The sequence below is a fragment of the Chrysochloris asiatica genome, unplaced genomic scaffold (assembly GCF_000296735.1).
Source record: "Chrysochloris asiatica unplaced genomic scaffold, ChrAsi1.0 scaffold00028, whole genome shotgun sequence".
Classification (NCBI taxonomy): Eukaryota; Metazoa; Chordata; class Mammalia; order Afrosoricida; family Chrysochloridae; genus Chrysochloris; species Chrysochloris asiatica.
The window spans coordinates 25,124,569-25,149,005 of NW_006408546.1; the positions used below are offsets into that span (position 1 = coordinate 25,124,569).

The 24,437-nt window shown below is 39.0% G+C and overlaps 1 protein-coding gene across 3 annotated transcripts in view; it reads left to right on the forward strand.

Moving 5' to 3' along the window:
• GRM7 (glutamate receptor, metabotropic 7) overlaps positions 1-24,437 on the forward strand; it is a 1,560,849-nt gene that overhangs the window by 1,472,711 nt on the left and 63,701 nt on the right. Inside the window, exon 10 of one of the 3 annotated variants that reach the window (XM_006846629.1) lies at positions 6,486-6,515. The exons of the other annotated variants lie outside the window; for them this stretch is intronic. Within the exon in view, the coding sequence (XP_006846692.1) occupies positions 6,486-6,508 (23 nt within the window). The 3' untranslated portion in view covers positions 6,509-6,515. Of the gene's footprint in view, positions 1-6,485; positions 6,516-24,437 lie in introns of those variants that run through there. 3 annotated transcript variants of the gene reach the window in all.

The following is a 24,437-nucleotide window of genomic DNA, read 5'->3' on the forward strand; positions in this document are numbered from 1 at the left end:
TATATTTACAGATATATACATACAGTTACGTTGTTAAAAAGAGCTGTCAAGTTGGTTCCGACTCATGGCAACCCTGTCTAGTATTTCAGAGGAGTGGCTGGTGGATTTGAACTATTGACCTTTCGGTCCAGTACATTGTCCTGCAGTACCACACCAGGATTCTGTATATATATGGTGGTTAAGTGCTATCTAGTTGATTACAACTGAAAGTGACCCAAGATCGGCTGGTGGGGGGGTTTGAACTTCTGACCTTGGGTTACAATGTCAAGAACTTTATATATATATATTTATACACACACACTTGGTGTGGGGTTTAAACTTCTGAGCTTAGGTTAGCAGTCCAGTGCTCATCTTACAATGTCAAGGACTTTATGTATACATAAATACACTCGCTGTAGAGCTGATTCCGATGAACGGTGATCCCACATGTTACAGAGTACAACTGCTGCACAGTTTTCTTGCCTGTCATCTTTATGGAAGCTGATCATAGATAGACCTTTCTTTTGTGGTGCCACTGGTAGGGTTCAAATAGGCACCCTTGATTCACCCAGACCTAGAATCTAGTAGGTACACTGTGAATCTTTTAAGTGAACAATTGTTAGTAATAATAATATATCAAATCTCTAATTTCAGCATGTGCAATTGTATTTTTCCAGATAAAGTCTCTAAGTTCACAACTGTTTATCCCACTGATCCTCAGAAAACTTATTACAGGGTTGCTATGAGTCAGAACCAATTCGACAGCACTTAACAACATAGTTGTCAAAAACCATGTTGTAACTTTTATTTACAATTCCTAAAATGGACAATCTCTACCACCTCTGTACTGTGTAATCAATACCTCTTTGGAAAACCTAAACTCATGTATAAAAACGAACCAAGTTTTATGTTATTGCTTTCTTTTATGGACTATGAACATCGATACCATTTTTTTCTTTCAGTGGGCACCTGAACTTGGAAGCTCCAATTGGGAAGAGATTCTAAATACTTAACTGAAATGGTTCCAACTTCTAGTTTGATATACAATTTGATATACAATTTGAGTAAATTTTCTTAATGACTAGCTTTCAACCTTTAAAGATTTTTGTCTTTTAGCCCCTAATAAACACTTGCATTATAAAAAGAAAAAAGCTTGAGTGTCCTAAACCAGGATCAGTGAATCTCTGAAATTTTCCTCTCCAATAACTATGAATGAGCATTTTCTTACTTATCTAGTGCTTCTCTAAAAGAAATATCACAAGTAAATGACTTAAAAGAATAGAGATTTATTTCCTCACTGCTTAGGAATCTAGAAGTCCTAAGTCAGGGTGGCTATTCTAGGGGATGACTTTGTTCCTCTGTTGATTCTGGAAGAAGGTTCTTGTCTTCAGTTTCTATTCTATGACTCATAGGTGATGTTTCTGTGGTGTGCCCTGTCTCTGCTTGTTTCTCTCTCTATGCCTAATCTGCTCTCTTCATATCTCTGGGTATTGGCCATGGCCTCTGGATTTCAGCTGGAGTCCCCTTGGCCCTGGACTTTAGCTCCACCTTCAAGAGCCACTAGGGTGGCACCTCTATACTTCTGCCACTTTGTTGGTATTGCTAAGTTCTGTCAAGTTGGTCTGACTCACAGAGGTCCTGTATGGGGTTTCTGAGGAGCCGCTGGTAGGTTTGAACTGTCAACATTGTGGTTTTCAGTCTAGTGCTGATCCTACAGCACCACACCAGGAGTCCCCTTCCACTTTGGGTGGCCCCATGCTCCTAATCTGAGTGGGGACCCCATGTATTCAGTCCTAGCAAGATCTATTCTTCTGTCTCTTGGAAATGGCAGGCCTATCTTCTCAGCTTGGGGCAGTACCCCAGTCTCCCCTGGCACACTTTAATGGCATCTCCACACTCTGGAACAGAGTTAGTGAAGAGCAAACTCTTTGAAACTTGGAGGCTGTGATCACACAATCTAAGATCCAGGAGACCATGGGCCTACCCTTTGAAACAGACAAGACTGTTTCCTAAACTATTTCCAATAGTTCTGCTGATCACTGATCTGCTCCAAGGGACTGTCCTTTTCTTGAAGGACAACAGGTACAGCTTCTTTGCCCTGTTTCCTGTATGTAGAATTCCAAGAGGCAAATGATGTTCTTTCCTTTTGTTCTTTCTCTGTCCCCTTTGTCTAAGCTGATGAGTTCTCTACTATGTTAACTGGTTAGAACCATTAGTCACAGGCTTAATGCCTCTAACACAAGATAGTGTAGCTAATCCTTGGTGAACATTCTAGGACATGTGACCTTAGTTTGTATGGCAGAATTTTCCAAATCTTGAAATTCTGTCTTCATATTTCACGGTTTGTTTCTAGGTCCATCTCTTTCCTCTTACATTCTACGACAAATTGCCACTTTGTGATCTTACTCAGGAATTCCCTCAGCCAAGTATCTAAATGGCCTCAAGTTCTACTTTCTACCTGACACCTGAACTTGAGTCAGAGAAGTTATTTGCCATTACATACAAAACATCACATTTTCTCTATTGTCCAATCACACGCTCGTCACTTCCTTTTGAAGCCTCACTGGAAGCACAGTTAGCATTCACTCACCTAGCACCATTCTGTTGCTGGAGCCATATGTATTCTCTGAGATGATGGAGACTTTCTCTATAGCTGCCCTTCTGATCCCTTTCTAGAACTGGCTTTGGCATTCATTATAAAACCAAAGTCTCTTCACAGAAATCCAGAAATCAAGGCTTTTATTGCTGGACATTTTAAAACTTCTCCAGTCTCTACCCATTCACCCAATTCCACACCCCTTCCACATCATAGGGATTTGTTTGAATAGCATCCTCTTTTCTCAGTGCCAATGCTGTCTTAGTTCTCTAGTGCTGCTAGAACAGAAAGACCGCAAGTGGATGACTTTTACAAAGTCATATTTGCTCACTGCTTAGGACACTAGAAGTCCCTACTGTCTCTCTAGACTCTGGGGGAAAGTATTTGATTTCTACTTATTTTCTTTCACTCGTTGGTGATGCTCATGTAGTATGGCATTTCTTCTCCCCATCTCTGCTTGCCTAATCTGCTACTTTTTATCTATGTCAAAGGAGACTGATTCAAGACACATGCCACATCCATCTCTAACTTAACAAAGGAAAACCTTCCACATACGGGATTAAAGTCAAAGGTACAAAGATGAGAATTTACAACATATGTTTCCAGGGGGTGCAATTAATCCCAATAACAAGAATCTCCGAAAAAAGCAATGGTGACTTTCATTTATGCCAACTAAAGACATGCTTCAACTCCACAGTATTGGGTTTTGTTTTTCTTTTTCTTTTTCTTGGATGTACAATGGAACTTGAATTCGTTTTAAATTAACTTTCTCTTGGAATCAAAGGTAATCATTTTTCTTTATGATCTAAATATGTAGTCTCATCATTTTCTATTTCCTTTCAAGTTGAAGATTTGTTTTGAATTCCCTTGACATCTCTACCCTCTTTCAGAGTGACCTCTGATAATCCCAACTGGTGCAGTGGCTGAGAAAAGGTCTCCAAAGTCTGTCCTTGCTGAGCTGACCCAAACATTTGAAGACTCCTTCATCTTTTTAATACAGAGTGGCTGGTGTGTTTGAACTGTCGACCTTGTGGTTAGCAGTCCCATACTTATCCTACAACGCCACCAGGGCTTCATCAATCCATTTTTGGTAAGTGTTGGTCCACATATGGATTATAGAAAATCACTTTCCATAAGTGTTGGTGAACACGTTGGTTATAGCCTTCCATATGCTGTGATTTCTTTGGCCAAGAATAAGAAAAAACCTGAACTAGGATTCAAACTCTGACTCTGTCACTTGCGCTAGCATGAGTTTCAGCATCTTCTGAACCTCTGTTATCCTGGATAAGTTGCACTTGGCATGGAGAGTTGAGCACTCGACTATTAACAAAAAGGCTGGTGCTTCAAGTCCACCCAGAGGCACCTAAAAAGAAAGACTTAGTGGTCTGCTTTTAAAAGATCTCAACCCCTGAAACCCTGTGGAGCGGCTTTAGTCTGACCACATGAGGATGAGGCAATTCAGAAACAACTGTTTGTTTGTTTTACTTTTAATATGATCATTTGTTTTGCTTCCTCTTCTATGAAATGGGAGTAAGCTTTTTCTCCAGGCATGCCCAATAGTGTCAGCATGAACTTATGTATATGAAAGCCCACCTTTGGAAAGGGCTTCGAATCTGTAAGGTAGCATTATTAGTACCTGCTCATCTTTCTGCCTATATTTCATTACTCGACTTTCCCGCCCCTACTTCCTATGGTTACTTTTTGTTGACCACAAATTCTTAGAGTTGGAAGAGCTGGCATCGAGATTACCAGGAAAATGAGGTAATCTATTCTCCAGGTACAACAAGCTCTATTTTCACTGTGGGCCACTGAAGTCTTTTGATGGATCATTAATAGTCTTTGGGCTTGGTAAACTTGACAGAAAAGGCCATCAGTCACTCAGCAAGGCTTCTGTGGGACATGTAGGCTCGTATTACCTGATATATGAGCCATTCCATGTGATTAACTCTGACAAACCACTCCAGACCGGCTGACATACTGAAGAGCATTTTAAGTACGAATACTCGTCCTAGGATATGTCTGAGTAATAGAATTATGACTGAGTAGAACAGAGTTCCTTAATCTTTACTTGAAATAATACATTTAGTTGTCTTTCAAGGCCAGGATACGACAAAAAAATCAACTAACAAAACCTTTCAGAAATCTTTCATTGATACTTTGGCAATTGATATTTATCAAATATAAAACTGCCATGGAATGTCATGTCAATCTTTGAAGACTCTATTCTGATGCTTTGCAGCAATTTAACGATAATAAAACAATGCTATTGCATCTAACAGTGATGAAAATTCCTTCAGCTAATCCATACTAATATAAAGCTTGCCAAGTGCTCAACTGTCTACTGAAGGAAGCCTTTTTGACATGTGAAGAAGCTAAGACTCAGAGCACTGAACTCGCCAATGATACAACCCTGATGTAATGAGTGGCACAGGAGATGCTTGAATTCAAGTTTTCTAGTCAGAGTTCTTTCCAAAAGGCATTTCTAAAAATGGAATACAATAAGCCAAAATGCATCTGCCTCTGGTCAGCACTCCTGTCTATACTAACCTTGTTCGGTGATGTTTCGCTGGTTCTGACTCATGGTGACCTTATGTATTAAAAAAGTGAAATACTGCCCAGTCTTAAGCAATCTTGGTGATCTTTGATGTGTGTGGTGCCATTTTTGCATTTCTGATGCTAATACATCTCCCAGAAAGTTTTCCGACCCTCTGTTTTATCAAACATGATGTTCTTTCATAGGGACTGGTCTGTTGATTATGTTGTTATGCTTATTCTGTTTGTTTATTCTGTTGTTATGAAGTGCCATCAAGCTGATTCTGACCCATAGCTACCCTGTATAGGGTTACTGAGGCGCAGCAGGTGAGCTTGAACCGCCGACCTTGCAGTTCCGATGATTTTCCAGTCTGGCGCATTAACCCACAGCTCCACACCAGGACACCATTCTAGAGGCCCTTAACTCCTGAAGTTTAGACAGGCCTGTTAGAACTTCAGTGAGGAACTCATAATCAGATCTGATTTCAGGGCCACTGTAGAGTGCGATGTGCCTTTATTTCCTTCTTTTAGATGTTGCAAATGATAAGATCACTTAATATAATTTCACCTACATTTGGATTCTTTTGGTGGTCTGAAAATGTAGACCATAGCTCCTACTGCAGAGAATATGAGCTGGAAATTTCTAATTCCCTATAATTCAGTGAAAATCGCTGAGTAGCCTACTTAATGTGCTCATCCTGTGCTTACTGCAGACCTCACTCAACAAGTCTTCACAGAGAGAAAATCACAAGTTGTGAATTTCACATAGTGATGGCTATAGGCTGATTCCACCTCTATATAAGGTGATTGGGTTTTCCACTGGGACAAAAAACAAAAAAACAAAAAACCATTCTCATTGAGTCAGTTCGGACTCACTGTTACCCTGTACTGTAACATTTACAGAAGCTGATGACCACATTTGTCTCTCACAGAGCAGATGGGGGGTTTGAACAATCAAGTGCTTTAGTCACGTGCCACTAGGGCTCCTAGGGGAGCATAAGTAAAGAAAATTCAATTCCAAAGAGGATTTGCCAGCATTAAAAATTGGGACTTCTCTGGCACACACACAAAGAGAAAATGTAAAAAGCTCACTTCCAGCCAAGTTTGACCACTTGCCCCTACTCTCTCTGTTTTTTCCATTGTGAAGCTTGAAGCAAGCTGGCCACAGGGTCAGTATCATCAGTGTTCGCTGAACATTTGATTAAGCCGGCCTCCTAGGCTTAGCATGAAAAATGCTGGATTTCTATTCTTGGAACTTAATTCCTCTTTCCCTGGCTTTTGTCATGTTCGCAATCTCATTTGCATTTTAATTTTCTATGACGAACCTAAGTCCGCACTGTAACTTGGGTTGCTGCTTATATTCAGGTCTTCTGTTCAGGTAAAATGCACAACTGCCACTGACCATCTGTGCTAGCCATAGAGTCCATGGGGTCTGGAGATTGTCCAAGGCAACTGGCTCTCCCCATCCTCCAGACGGGTCCTGAGGACACTGTGCCACCAAGCCCATCACTGAATTTCATGAATGAGAGAGAACTTGTCCATTTTGCAGGAGCTCAATCTCCTGGTGTGGTGCTGTAGATAAGCACTGGACTACGAACCAAAAGGTTGGTGGTGCAAATCCACCAACTGCTCCTTGGAAAACCTGTACAAGGTTTCTCTGAGTCAGAATTGACTCCACAGCACTTGAGGACAACAACCTTGCCAAGCTGCTATGTCATCTCAGTATTCCAGAATAATTAGCGAATTCCCACTAAAGAAGTCTTGCAATCCTGGCCCATTAAAACCTTTTCTAGAATTTCATGTTTAAGGAAGACATTGAACTATCAAATATGGGACCGGTCCCAGTCTACTGCCAGGCAACCCTGAGACAATCAGTCTCTTCCTAGGTTTGCTGGATTTTCCCTGTGTTCTAGTCTAAATAAGCAAGAAGAATTGCACCCCAGGCGATTCCTCTCTTGCCCCCATTTAAAGAAAAAGATAATGAAAGAAAGCATTAAAACATGTATAAGAGACTTATTTAGGCCAAGCAAGGCAAACTATTGACTATGTAGAAATACAAGTTCTCATCTTTTAAATATAACCTCATGTCATTGTTGTGAGGATCTAAAAAAAGGTCAAGCACAGATTTTTGTTTACGGGACTGGATTTATGCTGATGCAGGTGAAATAATTTAGAAAACGACAGTGCTAATGGTGGTACAATGTGAAAAATATAATCAATGTCATGGAATGTAGACATTGTTGAATTGGTGAATGTTTTCTTGTGTATATTTTACCATAATAATATATATGTATATGCATAGCACTTAGAACACAGGTTTGGTAGACTAATTATTCAAATGTTAACTGTCAGTGTTGTTACTATAGCATCTTAAATTAACCAGAACTTTCTGTTTTTGTTTTCCCCCAGGGAGATTTTGGAGATTTCAACTTGACATTCTATCATGTTTTCTTTGTACCCATTCATTATCTTCCTGTACCACACAAAATAAAGTTTAAGATTGCAAACTATCATCTGCATCTGATTTTTGTCTTTAAAAAACCTGGAAATTTTCAGGATGATATTATCAGTATGTCTCCTGCCTTCTCATCTACTTGTTTAGTAGTGAACACATTGGGAGCATGGGTGCCTTGAAGCCAAAAGTTCAAGGCACTGTCAAATGAGCTACCTGGGAAGCCGAAATAAAAAACAATTCGTTTGCATTTCATTTTCATAACACACTTATTTCCTTCCAACAGAGTTACCATCATACTCATTTTTATGTTAAGTTCTTATTACCTGTTAGTGCTCACATAGATAAGGAAGTACAGGGATAAATCTAAAAATACTTCTTATGACAGAAAATGGGCCAAGAAGACATCTATTGAAATTGAAATACATAGTTCTGTTTATAAATCGGTCTAACTTACAGCATCTGTTTTATAACCTGGTAATCGTCTGAAAGACACCTGTAGGTTAGCAAGTTCCCTTGGTGATTCTGATGCACATCCATGTTGGAGAATTATTTTTGTTGTTGTCATTTTTACTAGCTGTCTAATAATCAACTCTGCAATATGGCGTTGATGTGATGGGGATCACGAATGCAGCACAGCACATTGCTGGATATTAAATCAGTGATTTAAGAATAATTATTTGGGCAGATTGCACAAGTGATAGCTACTACTTAACACGGAAGTCATCTCTGTCTGCTAGCAATGTGAAAAGCTATTTCAAGATCTACTCTCAAGAGTATCTCCAGACTAGTGTTACAGACTAAGTAAAGAGGAATTTAATTACTGAACTCAATCACTGGGACTATGCAAACATGGCGTTATCTTTAGTTAATATCATGGCAAAAACGCTAAGAAGCTGGGTCAGTATCGTTCCCCTACATTCAAGGACTCCTGGTTCATCTTTACTCAATCATTCCAAAATGTTCTGTAAAACAACTTTGTGTTTATTCAGCCTTCCGCTCCCCAAAGAGATTATTTTGTAATACATATTCATTAGTGTTTTTCATCCTTATCAGGTAATGGAAATGAATAGAATAATCTTCATTAGTCATTGCTTGTTAAAAAAAAAAAAAAATAGCGATGGTCTTTTGGACCTTGTGCATAGGTTAACAGTGAAGACATGTCCTACTAAATACTAAATCAAACTTTGCCATGGCCTATATATATATGATGTGGAGTCATGGTGTGGCACTGTGGGTTAATGCGTCAGACTGCAATGTCGTTTGAACTGCAAAGTTGGCAGTTCAAGCTCACCAGTTGCTCCTCGGAAACACTTACAGGGTCGCTATGGGTCAGAATTGACTCGACGGCACTTTACAACCACATATATATGATGTGGAGTACTGGTGTGGCTCTGTGGATTAATGTGCCAGACTGCAAAGCCATTTGAACTGCAAGGTTGGCAGTTCAAGCTCACCAGCTGCTGCTCAGAAGCCCTATACATTGTCACTATGGGTCGGAACTGACTCAACAGCACTTAACTACAACAACAACATATATTATGATGTAGAACATACTACTTACTCACTATGCATTAATTTTCTCATCTACAAAATGGTTATATGACTTCTTGTTGTTAGGTGCCATTGAGTCAATACTGACTCCTAGTGACCCTATGAAAAACAGAACGAAACACTGTCTGGTCCTGAGCCAACCTCACTATTGTTGCCATGCTGGAGCCCACTGATGCTGCCACTTTCCCAATGCATTTCACTGGGGGTCTTCCTCTTTTTCTCTGACCCTCCACCTTATCAAACATGATATTCTTTTCTAGTGATTGGTCCCTCCTGACAATATGTCCTAAGTATGAGAGAAGAAGTTTGGCCATCCTGCCCTCCAAGGAGCACTCTGGCTGCACTTCTTCCCACACAGATCTGTTGGTTCTTTGGGTAGCACATGGTAATTTCAATAGTCTTCTCCAACACCATAACTCAAAGGCATCAATTCTTCTACGGTCTTCCTTAATCACTGTCCAGCTTTCGCATGCATATGAGGTTGTTGAAAATACCATGGCTTGGGTCAGGTGCACCTTAGTCCTCAAGCTGACATCTCTGCTCTTCAACACTTCAAAAAGGTCTTGTGCAGCACATTTGCCTAATGCAATCTGTCATTTGATTTCTTGACTGCTGCTTCCGTGAGTGTTGATAGTTGATCCAAGAAGAATGAAGTCCTTGACAATTTCAATCTTTTCTCCATTGATAAAAATGCTGTTTATTGGTCCAGTGATGAGATTTTTGTTTTCTTTACATTGAGATGTAATCCATTCCAAAGGCTGTGTTCTTTGATTTTCATCAATAAGTATTTTAAGTCCTCTTCACTTTCAGCAAGCCAGGTTTTATCATCTGCATATTGCAGGTGTTAATGAGTCATCCTCCAATCCTGATTCCACATTTTTCTTCATAGAACCCAGATTCTTGGATTGTTAGCTCAGCATACAGGTTGAATAAGTATGGTGAAAGAATACAACCCTTGTTGCACATCTTTGTTAATTTTAAACCATTCAGTGTTCCCATGTTCTGTTCAAACAACTGCCTCTTAGTCCATGCACAGATTCCTCATGAACACAATTAAGTATTCCGGAATACTCATTCTTTGCAATGTTGTCCCTTGTTTGTCATGATCCACACAATCGAAAGCCTATACATATAAATAAAGAACAGGTAAACATCTTTCTGGTCTTCTCTGCTTTCAGCCAAGATCCATCAGAAATCAGTAATGATAATCCCATTCCATGTCCTCTTCTGAATATGGTTTGAACTTCTGGTAATTTTCTGTCAGTGTATGCTTGCAGCCATTTCTGTACTACCTTTAGTAAAACTTTACTCACATGGGATAGCAAAGATGATTTCCATATTCCGTTGGGTCACCTCTCTTTGGAATGGGCACAGATACAGATCTCTTTCAGCCAATTGGCCAGAGAGTTGTCTATCACATTTCTTGGCATAGATGACAGAGTGTCTCCAGTGCCACTTACTTTCTTGAAATATTTCAATTTTTATTCCATCAATTCCTGGTGCCTTGTTCTTCACCTATTCCTTCAATGCACCTTGGACTTCGTCCTTCAGGATTATTGGCTCTTAGTCATATGCTACCTCTTGAAATGGTTGAGCATCAACCATTTCCTTTTGGTACAGTGACTCTGTATTCCCTCCATCTTCTTTTGATGCTTTCTGCATCATTCAATAATTTTCCCATAGAACCCTTCAATAGCAAATGTTGATGCTTGAATTTTTTCGTCAGTTCTCCCAGCTTGAGAAATGCTGAGTGTGTTCTTCCCTTTTGGTTTTCTGACTCCATATCTTTGCACATTTTTTTGTTTGTTGCTATATTTGGCTTTGTCTTCCCGTGCTGACCTTTGAAATTTTCTGTTCAGCTCTTGTACCTCCCTCATTGCTTCCATTTGCTTTAGCATCTCTATGCTGGAGATCAAGTTTCTGTGTCTCTTCTGACAGTCATTTTGATCTTTTCCTTTTTTCTTGTCTTCTTAAAGACTTTTGCTTTCTTCTTATATGATGTTCTTGATATCACCCCACAATTCTTCTGGTCTTCGGTCTGTATCAAATCTGTTCTTCAGATGGTCTCTAAATTCAGATGGGATATATTCAAGGTCATATTTTGGCTCTCGTGGACTTGTTTTCATTTTCTTCAGCTTTCAGTTTGCATTTGCATATGTGCGGTTGATAGTCTGTTCCACAATCTGCCCCTGGCCTTATTTTGACTGATAATATGGAAATTTTTCCACCGTCTCTTTCTGCAGATGTAGTCAATTTGCTTTCTATGTATTCCATCTGGCAAGGTCCATGTGTATAGTTGTTTCTTATGCTGTCTAAAGAAGGTATTTGAAATGAACAAATCATTGATTTTGTAGAATTCTATCGTGCACTCTCCAACATTATTTCTATCACCAAGGACATATTTTCCTACTACTAATCCTTCTTCCTTGTTACCAACCTTTGCATTCCAATCACCAGTAATGATTAATACATCTTGATTGAATATTTGATCAATTTCAGATTGAAGAAGTTGGTAGAATTCTTCTATTTGGTCCTCACTGGCTTTAGTGGTTGGTGCATAAATTTGAATAACAGTGGTATTAACTTGTCTTCCCTGTAGGTGCATGGATATTATCCTATCACAGCCAACGTTGTACCTCATGACTGATCTGGAGATGTTCTTTGACAATGAATGCAACACCATTTCTCTTTAACTTGTCATTCCTGGCATAACAGTTATATGACTGTTGTTATTGTTGTTAAGTGTCATCAAGTCAATTCTGACCCATAGCGACCCTGTATAGGGTTTCTGAAAAGCAGCTGGTGAGCTTGAACTGACAACTTTGCTGTTCAAACAGCTTTGCAGTCTGGCACATTAGCCCACAGTGCCACCCCAGGATGACTAGTGACTACTTAGTACGGTTGTAATTAAGTGTAAATGAGTACATATAATATACTTGCTACACTAAGTATTACTTTCCTTATTGTCAGCCTGTAAAGAAAATAGTTTCCTGTGAGTTGATTCAGACTCATGGAGACCCCAAGTATGTGATAATAAAATTGGGTGCCATAGGGTTTGCAATAGCAGATGTTTTGCAGGTATTTGCCACCAAATCTTTCTTTACAGATGCCTCTGGTTGAGATTGAATTGTCAACCTTCATGTTAGCAGCTGAGCACAGTAAATATTTCCACCATCCAGGGATTCCCTCTGGTATCCTAACCATTCACAACTGAGCTCCAGTTTTTCCATCCACAAAGTAACCATGAATTGCAGGTGGCCTAAAAGATAAGAACTGGCCTCTAGAAGAGATAACTTTTATTCTCATAGCAGTTTTGATTACTTGTGAAAATAGTTTACAGTCTTTCTCTGAGAACATTGGCATCAATTTATTTTGTCATATCATTGTAGGCATAGTGGGGTATGCAGTAAATATTGTAAGCTAAAAGAAAAAAAAAAAAGATGATTTCCAGAAATGGTTTACTCTTAGTTGAAGAGGTTCTCTTATATCCTCTCATACACAATGTGCAATGCTTTGTATTTATTGATTCTACAGTTGAACATGAGCACTGCAGAGTAAGCATGGGACTGGTCATCTCAAGGATGGCGGTCCACACTTAAACAGCTGCTCTCAGAAACTCTATACAGAGTCTATGAGTTGGAATCATTCCAGTAGCACTCAACAAGAGCTGAGCATAATTCTTGAACAGTTTGTTTGCAGGCATCATGGGCACTGTGCTAGAACCCAGCATCTAACTTAGAGACCAGTTTTCTTCATCACAATGATAATGTTAGTGATGCACATATTTATTGCCATATATCAGTTCTCAACAACAGGAGTCTGAGTTAGAAATTTGAATGTATGCCCCTTAGAATGATGATAACCTGAAAATATGTATATATTGATGAGGATGTGGACAAACTGTGAAGAAATTAGAATAATAATTGTTATTTTAATTCCTACTCATAGCAACCCTATACATGGGTTCCAAGAAGTGGCTGGAGAGTTTAAACCGCCAACCCTGTGGTTCAAACCAGCCTTGTGATCCAGTGTTTTATCCTATAGTGCCACAGCAGGACTCCATATGGCCCAGCAATTCCACTCCTAAGTATATACTCCAAAGCCTTACTAGTAAGAACTCAAACAGATACTTGTGCATCAATGTTCACTGTGCCAGTATTTATGATAGCCAAATTTGGAAACAGTACAAATGTTCATAATCAGATGAGTGGATAAACAAAAGGCGATATATCATACCAAGTAGCATTCAGCCATAAAAGGGAGGGAAGCTCTTCTCTGTGCTGTGATGTGGATGAGTCCTGAAAACATTTGCTAAGTGAAAGAAGCCAGATACAAAGGACACATATTTGTCTTATTATGGGGGGCTTGTGTGTTGCTGTGAGGCTAGAAGTTATGCCCCTGGTGTTTCAGATACCAGGAGATTCACCCATGGTGGACAGTTTTAAGCAGAGAAGAGAGGAAGAAGGAATCAGCATTCCACTTCTGAGTGATTAACCACTGAAGGTCTTATGAATTGCAGGAAAACACTGTCTGGTATAGTGCCAGAAGATAAGTCCCTTAGGTTGGAAGACACTCAAGATATGACTGAAGAAGAGCTACCTCTTCAAAGTAGAGTTGGCCCTAATGGCATGAATGGAGTGAAGCTTTGGAGACTTTCATTTGCTTATGTGGTACAACTCAAAGCACAAAGAAACAGCTGAAAGCATCCATTAATAATCAGAACATGGAATGTATAAAGTATGAATGTAAGAAAATTGGATGCCATTACAAAAGAAATGGAACGAATGAAAATCAATATCCTAGGCATTAATGGACAGATATTTTCAGATACCTCATATGCATGTGAAAGCTGGATCCTGAATAAGGAAATCATTTAAAGTATGATATTGGTGAAGAATACTGAAAGTACCACGAACTGCCAGAAGTACAAACAAATCTGTCTTAGAAAAGTAAAGCCAGAATGTTCCTTGGAAACAAGAATGATGGAAGTTTGTCTCAATTACTTTGGGCAAGTTGTCAGGAGAGAGCAGTCCTGGAAAAGGACCACATGCTTGGTAAAGTAGAGTATTCCTGAAAATGAGAAAACCTCCAAGGAAATGGAGCATTACATCAGACTTACCATAACAATTTCCCTGTACAATATGGTGAATGTAATTATCACCACTGAATTGTACACAAAAATGATTTGTTCAATTCACCTGGTGATGAACATGTGGGTTGTTTATACCTTTTGCCTATTGTGAACAACGCTTCAGTGACTATTTGTGTACAAGTACATATTTGAGTTTCTGATTCTATTTTTTTCTGGTTATACACCTTGAAGGAGAAACAGGAAAAGTGGCAAGCTTATGTTTTACTTTTTGAGCACCCACTAGACTCTCCTCCATAGTGGCTTTACCATTTTTCATTCCCACCAAATGGTGGATGAGGCTTCCAACTTCTCCACATCCTTACCTACACATGTTGTTTTCCATTTTTTTTTTCCTGGTAACAGTCATCCTAGTCCTGGTGTGGCACTGGACCTGGACCACAGGGTCGGTTTGAAGCACAAGGTCAGTGGTTGAAACCCACCAGCTATAGCTGGTGTTGGTGATGGTGGTGTGCCATGGAGTTGGTTCCGACTCATAGCAACCCTGCATAGGGTTTCTAAAACTCTACCTCTTTAAAGGATCAGAAAGTCTCATCTTTCTCTGGTGGAATGGCTGGTAGTTCCAAACTGCTGACCTTAAGGTTAGTAACACAACTCATAATCATTACATTACCAGAGCTTCTTAATCTAAGCTATTAGGTTCCATAAATAGCTTTAGAATCCATTCTGGGGAAACTTCCCATTTCTAACCTGCCTTGAAAGTAACTTGGAATTCATCCATTCCATTCTAATAAATGAAAATCTAAAAGCTCAAAATCTGAAAATCAACAACTGTTTTTAGATCCACCAAGAAATGGAAGTCATAGAGCAAACTACTGCCCTGAAAGCTGGAGAGACAGACAGACTGCTTATCTGAAAGAGTGATCGCTACCACCACCTCTGCTGCTGCCACAACCAGACCCCACATGGGATAGAAACCCTTACAAATGATACTGTACTAATTACTGTTGGAGCTTAAACTTGGAGTAGCTTGAGATAAAAGCAAAACAAAAACAACAACAAAAACTTCGCCATTGGATGGTGGTAGTGGTGGTGTCTGTGTGGGGTAACTTAGACACCTCAGTCTAACTCTCACCTCCAGAAAACCCACTAGAGTTCACTGTGAAGCTCAGAGTTAAGAGGCCTCTTCGGTTTCACACAGGAAGAAGAGAAAAGGAACTATTTTGAAATAGTGTCATGCTCTCCTTGACAACAAGAAAAACTGATTTCCTAGAGTGTAGCTAATGCATATTTTATTAGAGCCTGGCCAACTTGGAGGAGACATACCCAGTCCAAGTTAGATCTAAACTTTCCAGGTGAATAGACACAGCAAACATTAAATCCATACTCAGATATGGCAGAGATGTTAGAATGAGCAGACCAGGTAATTTTAAATAATAGTCTTGGTGTGGCAATATAGGATAGTGCACTGGGCTGAAAGGTGGGAGTGAACCACAAGCCTGGCAGTTCAAACTCACCAGCTGCTTCTCTATCCAGAGTCGCTATGAGTCAGAACCAACTCAAAGGCACTTACCAGCATGATTCATATGTGCAGGACTCTAATATAAAAGTGGTCAACGTGTAATAATGTAAGCAAAGAGATTTAAATAGTCAAAAGGACATATAAAAAATCAGAAACACTATAACAAAATGAGGAATGTCTTTCATGGGCTCAGTTGATTGGACACGCTGAGGACGTAATCAGCCAGCTTAAAGGTATTTTAGTAAAAACGTCCAAAATTAAAAGCAACTATAAAAAAGAAAAAAAGCAGAATATCCAAGAATTGTGGAACCATTACAAATGTACAACATATGCAGAATAGGAATATCAGAAGAAGAAAGAGAGAAAAGGACAGAGAAATATTTGAAGTAATGATAAGTGACAATTTTCCCAAAAAATCAAAGACACCAAACTACAGATCTAGGAAACTCAGAGAACACCAAACAGCATAAATACCACAAAAAAACATCTATACCTGCACTTACAATACTCAGACTGCATAAAATCAAAGATAAGACGTAAACCTCGAAAGAAGACAGAAGGAAAATGTATCATGCCTAATAAGAAACAGAGATAAGAATTATAGCAAAATTATTTTTTTAAGAAACCCTGCAAGCAAGAAGAGAGAGTAATGTATTTGTGGAATAGATTAATTAAATGTGGATAGAAAAGAACCACTATCAGTGAATTCTCTACCCTGCAAGCTGATCTTCCAAAAGGAAAGAAAAATAAAGACTTTGTAGGAATCTGTAACCACTAGACATGCCTTGTCTTGGTATTTTAGTGGCTTATGCATTGGGCTGTTAACCCCAAGGTCAGCAACTTGAATCCACCAGACAATCCTGAGGAGACAGATAAGGCTTTCTGCTCCCCTAAAGTTCTATAGCCTTGGAAACCTTAGTCATCATCCTTATGAGTCAGCACCACCTTCACAACACATAAACACTACCACCATGTCCCTCACACCTGCCTTGTAAGAAATGTTAAAAGATTTAGGACAGTTATATAGCTTGGAAAATAATACTGACAGAAAGAGCAGTAGAGAAGGATTAAATAAATGTGAAATAAAATACTATATATTTTTTTCTTATTCTTAACTAATTGCTGGCATGAAAATGTAGGATAAGAACTGGAATGCTAACCACAAGGTCATACCCACCAGTCACTCCTTGGAAACCTTATACAGGGTCACTATGAGTTGGAACCGACTCAATAGCACTTAAAAATAACAACAATCTAACAGGTAATAGTGTTTAAAATAATAATCTATTTGATGGTTAAAGTTTATGAATAAGTGAAACATGTAGCAGCACTTTTGTGACAGACAAAATGGATAAATCTTTAATAGTCTGGTATAAGACACCTATATTAAATATCACTTAGGTTCGTTGTAAGTATATAATGCAAACTCTACTACAACTTTATAAAATGTTATTTTAGGAAGTATAATAAAGGGAGAGAACAAATTGTCTAATTAAAACCAGAGCAGTAAGAAGAAAAAAAGCACCAAATGGTGAGAAAGAGCAAAAAAGGAGAGAGAATACCAAAAAGGAACCAAAAGAACAAGGACAATGAGTAGAAAACAGTCATAAATATGACTGTTATTAATTCAGTTACACTATTCCTCCCTTTTGTGGCACTGTAGGGTAAGTACTAAGCTCCCAACTTCAAGGTTAGCAACTCAAACCAACCAGACTGTTCCTTGTAAACCCTATACAGGGTTGTTAGGAGTTGGAACTGACTGGATGGTACCTTAACAAAAACCATCTTCACTTTGAACTTGAATGGTCTAAAAGCACCAACTGAAAGATAGAGACTGGAAGCAAACAACTTAACCCACTTCCATAGAGTTGATTCTGATTCATTGAGGCCCTATGTAGCACACAGCACAGAGGGGAACTGTTCCTCAGAGTTTCGAGATTAACTCTTTAAGGGAGTAGACAGCCTCATCTTTCTTCCAAAAAGCAGTTGGTGGGTTTGGCAGTCAAATGCTTAGCCAACAGTGCCACCAGGACTCCTGAAACTGTCAGAGTGGACTTAAAAAACACACACACAAGAAAAACACCCAACATCCTCATGTGGTGCTGTAGGATCAGCACTGGACTGCTAACCACGAGGTTGACAGTTCAAACCCACCAGCCACTCTTTGGAAACCCTACACAGAGCCACTATGAGTCAAAACTGACTTGACAGCATATAACAACAAATATGTTGCCTCCAATAATGTCCATTTCAATATGACAGAGGTTGTTGTTACTGTTAAGTGCCATCGAGTAGGTTCTAACTCATAATGTATCTGTATAGGGTTTCTGAGGAGCAGCTGGTGGGTTTAAACTGGCAAGCTTTCATAAGCAGTGGTGACACTGTGGCTAAGCATTTGACTACTAAATCCATCAACTGTTCTGTGGGAGTAAGATGAGGCTGCCTGCTCCTTTGGAGTTACAGTCCCAGAAACCCCTAGCAGTCCAGCGCTTACCCTACAACACCATGCCAGCACTTATCCAAAGAAAGCTGGAGTAGACACATTAATTTCAAACAAAGTAAAACCTATTTTCACTCTGTTATACCCCAGAATCTTTTCTTCATAAAAACTGCTGTACATTTGGACCAACCAGTTTATGTTTGAGCCAAAGGGGAAAAAAATTCCTTCAATAAAGATGACTTAGACTTACAATACAGTCTGGTGAAAAAATTTTTTTAAATTTTTTCTACCTATAGATCATTAGAAATGAGTAACCACGCATCATTTTAACTAGTGTTGTTAAGTACTATGGAGTGGGTTCTGACTCATAGTGACCCTGCACAGGGTTTCCGAGGCTGTAAATCTTTATGTGAGCAGAAAGCCTCATCTTTCTCCCATGGAATGACTGATAGTTTGAACTGTCAACCTTGCGGTTTGCAGCCCGATTCATAACCACTACACTACGAGAGCTCCTTATCATTTTAACTAGGAGGTAGTGAATGACTCAAGTCAGAATGGAAACTAAAAATAGATGGTGCCAGAAAAAGACTGAATTAGTAATACCAGATAACAGCTGATCCTGTATCTCCCCAAGGCCAGAGGTTGCTGTGGTTTGAGATCAGTTTGTTGTGACTGGTGGAAGGAAACAGCACTGCTTGTCACTTCTATCTAGCTTTGGCCTTTCAAAGCCAATGATTTTAAAAGATGCCACCATAACTGCATGGGTTTACTACATAGAGGCACTGCAAATGTTCAGTTTAAAGCCAGACTTCTTATTTTAAAATAAATTATACTGTGAGCTATATGAAAGAGGGCCAATTAAGTCTGCCAATCAAGAGAGCTTCACGATTCCTTTTTTCTACTAGACTTTTTACCAGTGAAGAACCTGGAGACAGACTCCCAAACAATTAGAGTACTGATTATGATACAGAAGTCCTTGTTGTTGTTGTTGTTAAGTGCCATCAAATCAGTTATGACTCATAGAGACCCCATATAGGGTTTCCAAAGAGCAGCTGGTGATATTGAACCACTGGCCTTGCTGATCAAATCGACTTTGTAGTCCAACATATTAACCCACAGCGCCACATTGTTGTTGTTGTGGGTAAGTACCATGGAGTCCATTTTGACTCATAGCGACCCTGTACAGGATTTTCGAGGCTGTAAATCTTTACAGGAGCAGAAAGCCTCATCTTTCTCCCGCGGAACAGCTGGTAGTTTCGAACTGCTGACCTTGAGGTTGGCAGCCTGACTCGTAACCACTGCGTTACCAGAGCTCCTAGCCATATCTGGGCTCCATAAATCCTTCTTCTTGTTGTTGCTGTTAAGTGCTGTCAAGTCAATTCTGACCCATAGCCACCCTGTACAGGGTTTCCAAGGCTGTAAATTTCTACGGGAGCAGAACACCTCATCTTTCTCCCACGGAACCACTGGTAGTTTCAAACTGCTGACTTTAAGGTTTGCAGCCCGATTCGTAACCACTACGCTACCAGAGATCCATCCTTAAATCCTTAGGTGGTGCAAATAGTTAATGAACATGGCTACTAGGTGAAAAGTTATTGGTACCAACCCACTCACAGGCTCCAAACAAAGATCTGGCAATCTGCTTCTGAAAAAGCAGTCATGGAAAACTTTATGGAGCACAATTCTACTTGTGTATACATAATGAAAATGGTTTTGTTTTCTCTTTAGCCCTACTTATGTTCTTCAACGTCATAGCCTCATTAGTGATAAGTACAAGTCTCATGCCCCTGGGTAGTTTTTATTTTCTTGCTAGGGAAGTAGGAAGAAGGAGTTAGCATTAGGGTTAGGGTTAGGGTTTAGTCTAGGCTAAACCTAGGACTTCATTAAGTTTTAGGGTTATGGGTAGGACTGTGATTAGGGGTGGGAGCTAGATTAGGACTAAAAGTAAGGCTTGGTTTTCCTTTAGACTTACAGTTATGTATCTACTTGACGTTTTTCTTCATTTGGAGGTTCTAGAATTATATTACTCCCTTTTTGAACTTGGCGCTTGCATGAAGAAACAAGAAATTCCTTCGAGTTTTTCTATTGTTGCCAACTGTTGTCTCTGGCTCCCTAATTTTAGTCTTTAGTTTTGCTTATTTGGGATATCGACTTTATCTGGGCTGAGTTCTGGGTGATATGGTCATACGTTAATCTGAGGTTGTTTGTTCTTGGTTCTCTGTCCAAAGAACTCCATTTCTTCATTTTTGTGAGCTTTGTCTGGTTTTTATGAATTATTTTGATTTGTTTATCTGTAAATGTCCTAATTTCACCATCATATTTGATGGATAATTTTTCTAGGTATATAATTCTTGGTTGGTGATTTTTTTTTTTTTCTTTCAGTTTCATATATATCATTCCATTGTCTTTTTGCCTTGACGGTTTCTGATGAGAAATCATCTTAGATTTATTGTTCTCTTTTGTAGGTAACTTTTCATTTTTCCCGACCTGCTCTCAGAATTCTGTACTTGTCTTTACTTTTTAAATGTTTAATTATAATATGTCTTGGTGCTTTTCTTTTGATGTCTACCCTGCTTATAGTTTATTCAGCTTCTTGAATGCATATCTTTCCACCTTTCTTGATATTAAGAATTTTTTCTTTCAACAACTCTTGGACAATTTTCTTGGTGTTGTTGGGTTTGTTTTTTGACCTCTTCCTGCTTTGTAATTCCAATCATTCATATGTTATTCCTCTTGATTGTGTCCCACATATAGCTTTTCTGAAATCTTAGAATTAATTTCTGTCTTTCTATTTTCTGTTTTTATTATTTCCAATTTTTCACTTACTTGGCCAGGTTTTTTTTCCCTGTGTTTTTCAGAATTGTTCTAACATTTCAGCTGTGTTTTCCTTGATTTCACCAACCATTTTCTCTGTCACTCATTCAGTCTGTTCCTAAATATCATTCTTGTAAATTCCTTATCAGGTAGTTCCTATACCATTTCTGATATTCTATTTTCTGACTGTATTTTGGTCACTTGTTTGAGACAATGACTTGGTTCTTCATATAAGCTGAAATGGTCTTTGGTCTCTGAGATACAGCAGTGCTGTATTTAGATGGAACTGATGACTGCGTGCTGGTGTGTTCTCATACAGTCCTCACGTCTCTTGGTGAATGTAACTGGGAATGTGTCTGTATACTTTGTTCTTGGTTTGTGTAGTCTAGTCCAGGATGGCCTTATCTGATGTTAGCAAGTGATACAGATATGAGTAGTGGCACTTGTCTAGTGGGTGAAGCTAGGATGTACAGATGTGATGTAATATATGTCTCCTAACATTTAATTGAATTTTATATATATATATACACACACACACACACACACATACATATACATACATATATAATGGCCAAAATTACTGTCTCCTAAAAACAAACAACAGCAATAAAAGATGTTAGGAGGTGACATTCAAATGCTTCCAGACTCTCTGGTGGTGCACCTGGCTCCTGATCACAGGCAGACTAGAGGATATGCTATACCAAAAAAAAAAAAAAAAAAAAGATCACTGGGCAAGCAAGAGTGAGGGATAGATTTCTTCACTATGGTGGTGGAGTCAGTTCCGACTCATATAGCAACCCTGTATAGTGTTTCCGAAGCTGTAAATCTTAACAGAAGCAGAAAGCCTCTTCTTTCTCCCACAGAACAACTGGCACTTTCAAACTGCTGACCTTGAGGTTAGCAGCCCGACTCATAATCACTGTGTTACCAGAGTAGACTTGGCATATAAAACTCAATGTCAAACAACACTCTCGAACTCCAAAGGACAAAGAATGAAAACTTAATTCTGTGTCAGATAAGATACACTGTAATGTAATAGAGGTATGTGAATAGGACTGAACATGACTATTTGATCTGAAGAAGTGATAAGAGGAAAATCTAACTGTAGCTTATACAATGGAGCAACATGAGAGAAGGTATTCCATACAGATTCAACCTCAGTACAATAAAAATGCATGGCAAAGTAACAAAAGCAGTGCTAGGTAGAACATATCAAATACCTTCTCTAAACAAGACACTATTCCAAGTTCTTAATCTATGTTGTGGTTGTATACTATTGAGTGAGTTCAGATTCAGAGTAACCTTACAGGACAGATTTTAAATGGCCCTTGCATTTCCTAGGCTGTATCTCTTTATGGGAGCCGATCACTGAGTCTTTTCTTCTACAGGAAGCTGGTGAGTTTGAACTCCTGACCTTTCACTTAACCCCTGTGTCATCAGTCTTTCTCCTAACATAGCTTAGCTCATTTAATTGTAATATACAAAATGACCTTATCAGACAGGTGTCCTTAAGCTCAGTTTACAGATGAGGGAAGTGAGGAACAGAGGTTTTCAGTAAATTTACGAAGTCACACCGCCAACAAATAGAGAATTGTGGATTTAACACTAAGTCCTGATGTTCTAGAGACCAGAATTCTAGCAAACATACAGTGTAGGTACATGGCATGTTTGAGAGAGATTCATTTTCTAATATAGCTAAACCACAGTGTTTCTCAGTCACGACACAAGTGATATTTTGGGCTATTCTTTGTTGGGGGTGGGGTGGGCTCTGTATTATAAAATGTTTAGCAGCATCCCACTAGTTGCCAATAGCACACACACCCCCACCTCAAGTTGTCAGAATTAATTTTTGCCCTCAGTTGAGAACTACGGGGCTAGCATATGCTATGGTGGTAATGGTGGTGGTAGTGTGCTATGGAGTCATTCTGACTCACAGTGAACGTGCATAGGGTTTCCGAGGTTGTAAATCTTCACAGAAGTGAAAACCTATCTTTCTCCTGTGTAACAACTGATAGACTGTAAGCGCTGATCTCATAGTTAGCAGCCCAGTTCATAAGCCAGTAAACTATCATATAATCCTTAGCATATGATAGGCTAGGAAAGAAAAAAAGACAGAAAAAAACCCCAAACAAACATCAGTACTTAACTTTGACTAGCCTCAAATTCAGTTCTGAAGGCTCTGGGAATGTACTCTGTAGAGAGACGAGTTGAGGTTTAACAACTGAAGAGTATCAGAAAAAAATAACTTACTAAGGGTCAGGGTAGAAGCTACTTGAGTTATGAAGGGGCTTAAAAAAGCGTTCTTGGAGATTTTTCATGATCTTTTCATTCTACTTTTGCATGAAATTTTTGAAATCCTCATATCAGTTAAGGAATAGGATGCATTTTCAGACTTTATAAATTGTATGTTCAAAACTTTTAAAGCCAAATTTGATCAACGATAACTTGCCAAAGTGCTGGTGACCTTTTCAATCTCTGACCTTAAAACTCAGAGTCTTAGTTCAGGCAGGAAAGTTCCTGAATTATGGAAACTATGGCCGCGCAGTTTCCTTAAAAGCCTTCAGTTACAGCTTTCATCTCATTATGTAAGCATGGACAACAGTTAGGTGAACTTTACAAGGTAGAGATGTCAATTTCAGCAGAAATATTTATTGGATACTTTGTGAAAATGGCAAAACATGAAAATACTCTTCTCTCATTATTCCATATGAAAAGGAAATTTTAAGGACAAGGGTGATGATTTCAGTGAAGTTCTTCTACATAAATGAGGGAAGGATCTATGAACCTTCTTAATATTCTGTAACAAATGTTACTTTTATCAAACAAAATATGGTTTCTAATTAATGCAAAAGTGTAGATTCAGGTTGTCATCAGACAACACAAACACACAATCCAATCAGTTCTTCAAGAAGAAACTTTTTAACTTTTCTGCCGCTTGTTTTAGTTTTCAGTAGCACTATCTTTATTGTACCTTTGGAAAGGACAAGAAAAATATTATTTTAGACCTCTTGACTAGACAGGCAAGGCCCCTTTGAATCTAGTGAAGCTTCAAGCTTCTAACGTTCTAGCTAGTTAGTATTAAATGGAATTGTTTTGAGAAGAAGAACATAATTGCTTAAGAAAAATGATCTGATCCCAGAGGAAACAAGCAAGGAATGCATCTCTGACTAGAAAACCAAGCTGAGGTGAGAATCATTGGCTGTGGTTTCAGACATGTTATAACACTGTGACAAACATTTTCCTATCTCTGCTGCCTCATCTGTCAACACAGGTGTTTGAATACCCTTTGTCTTAGTTACCTGGGTGGTAGTAATTATGTGCCATGGAGTTGGTTCTGACTCAGAGCGACCCTGAAAAGAGTTTCCAAGGCTGTAAATCTTTATGAGAACAGAAAGCCTCATCTTTCTTCCGTGGAACTGCTGGTATTTTTGAACTGCTGACCTTGAGGTTTGCAGCCCA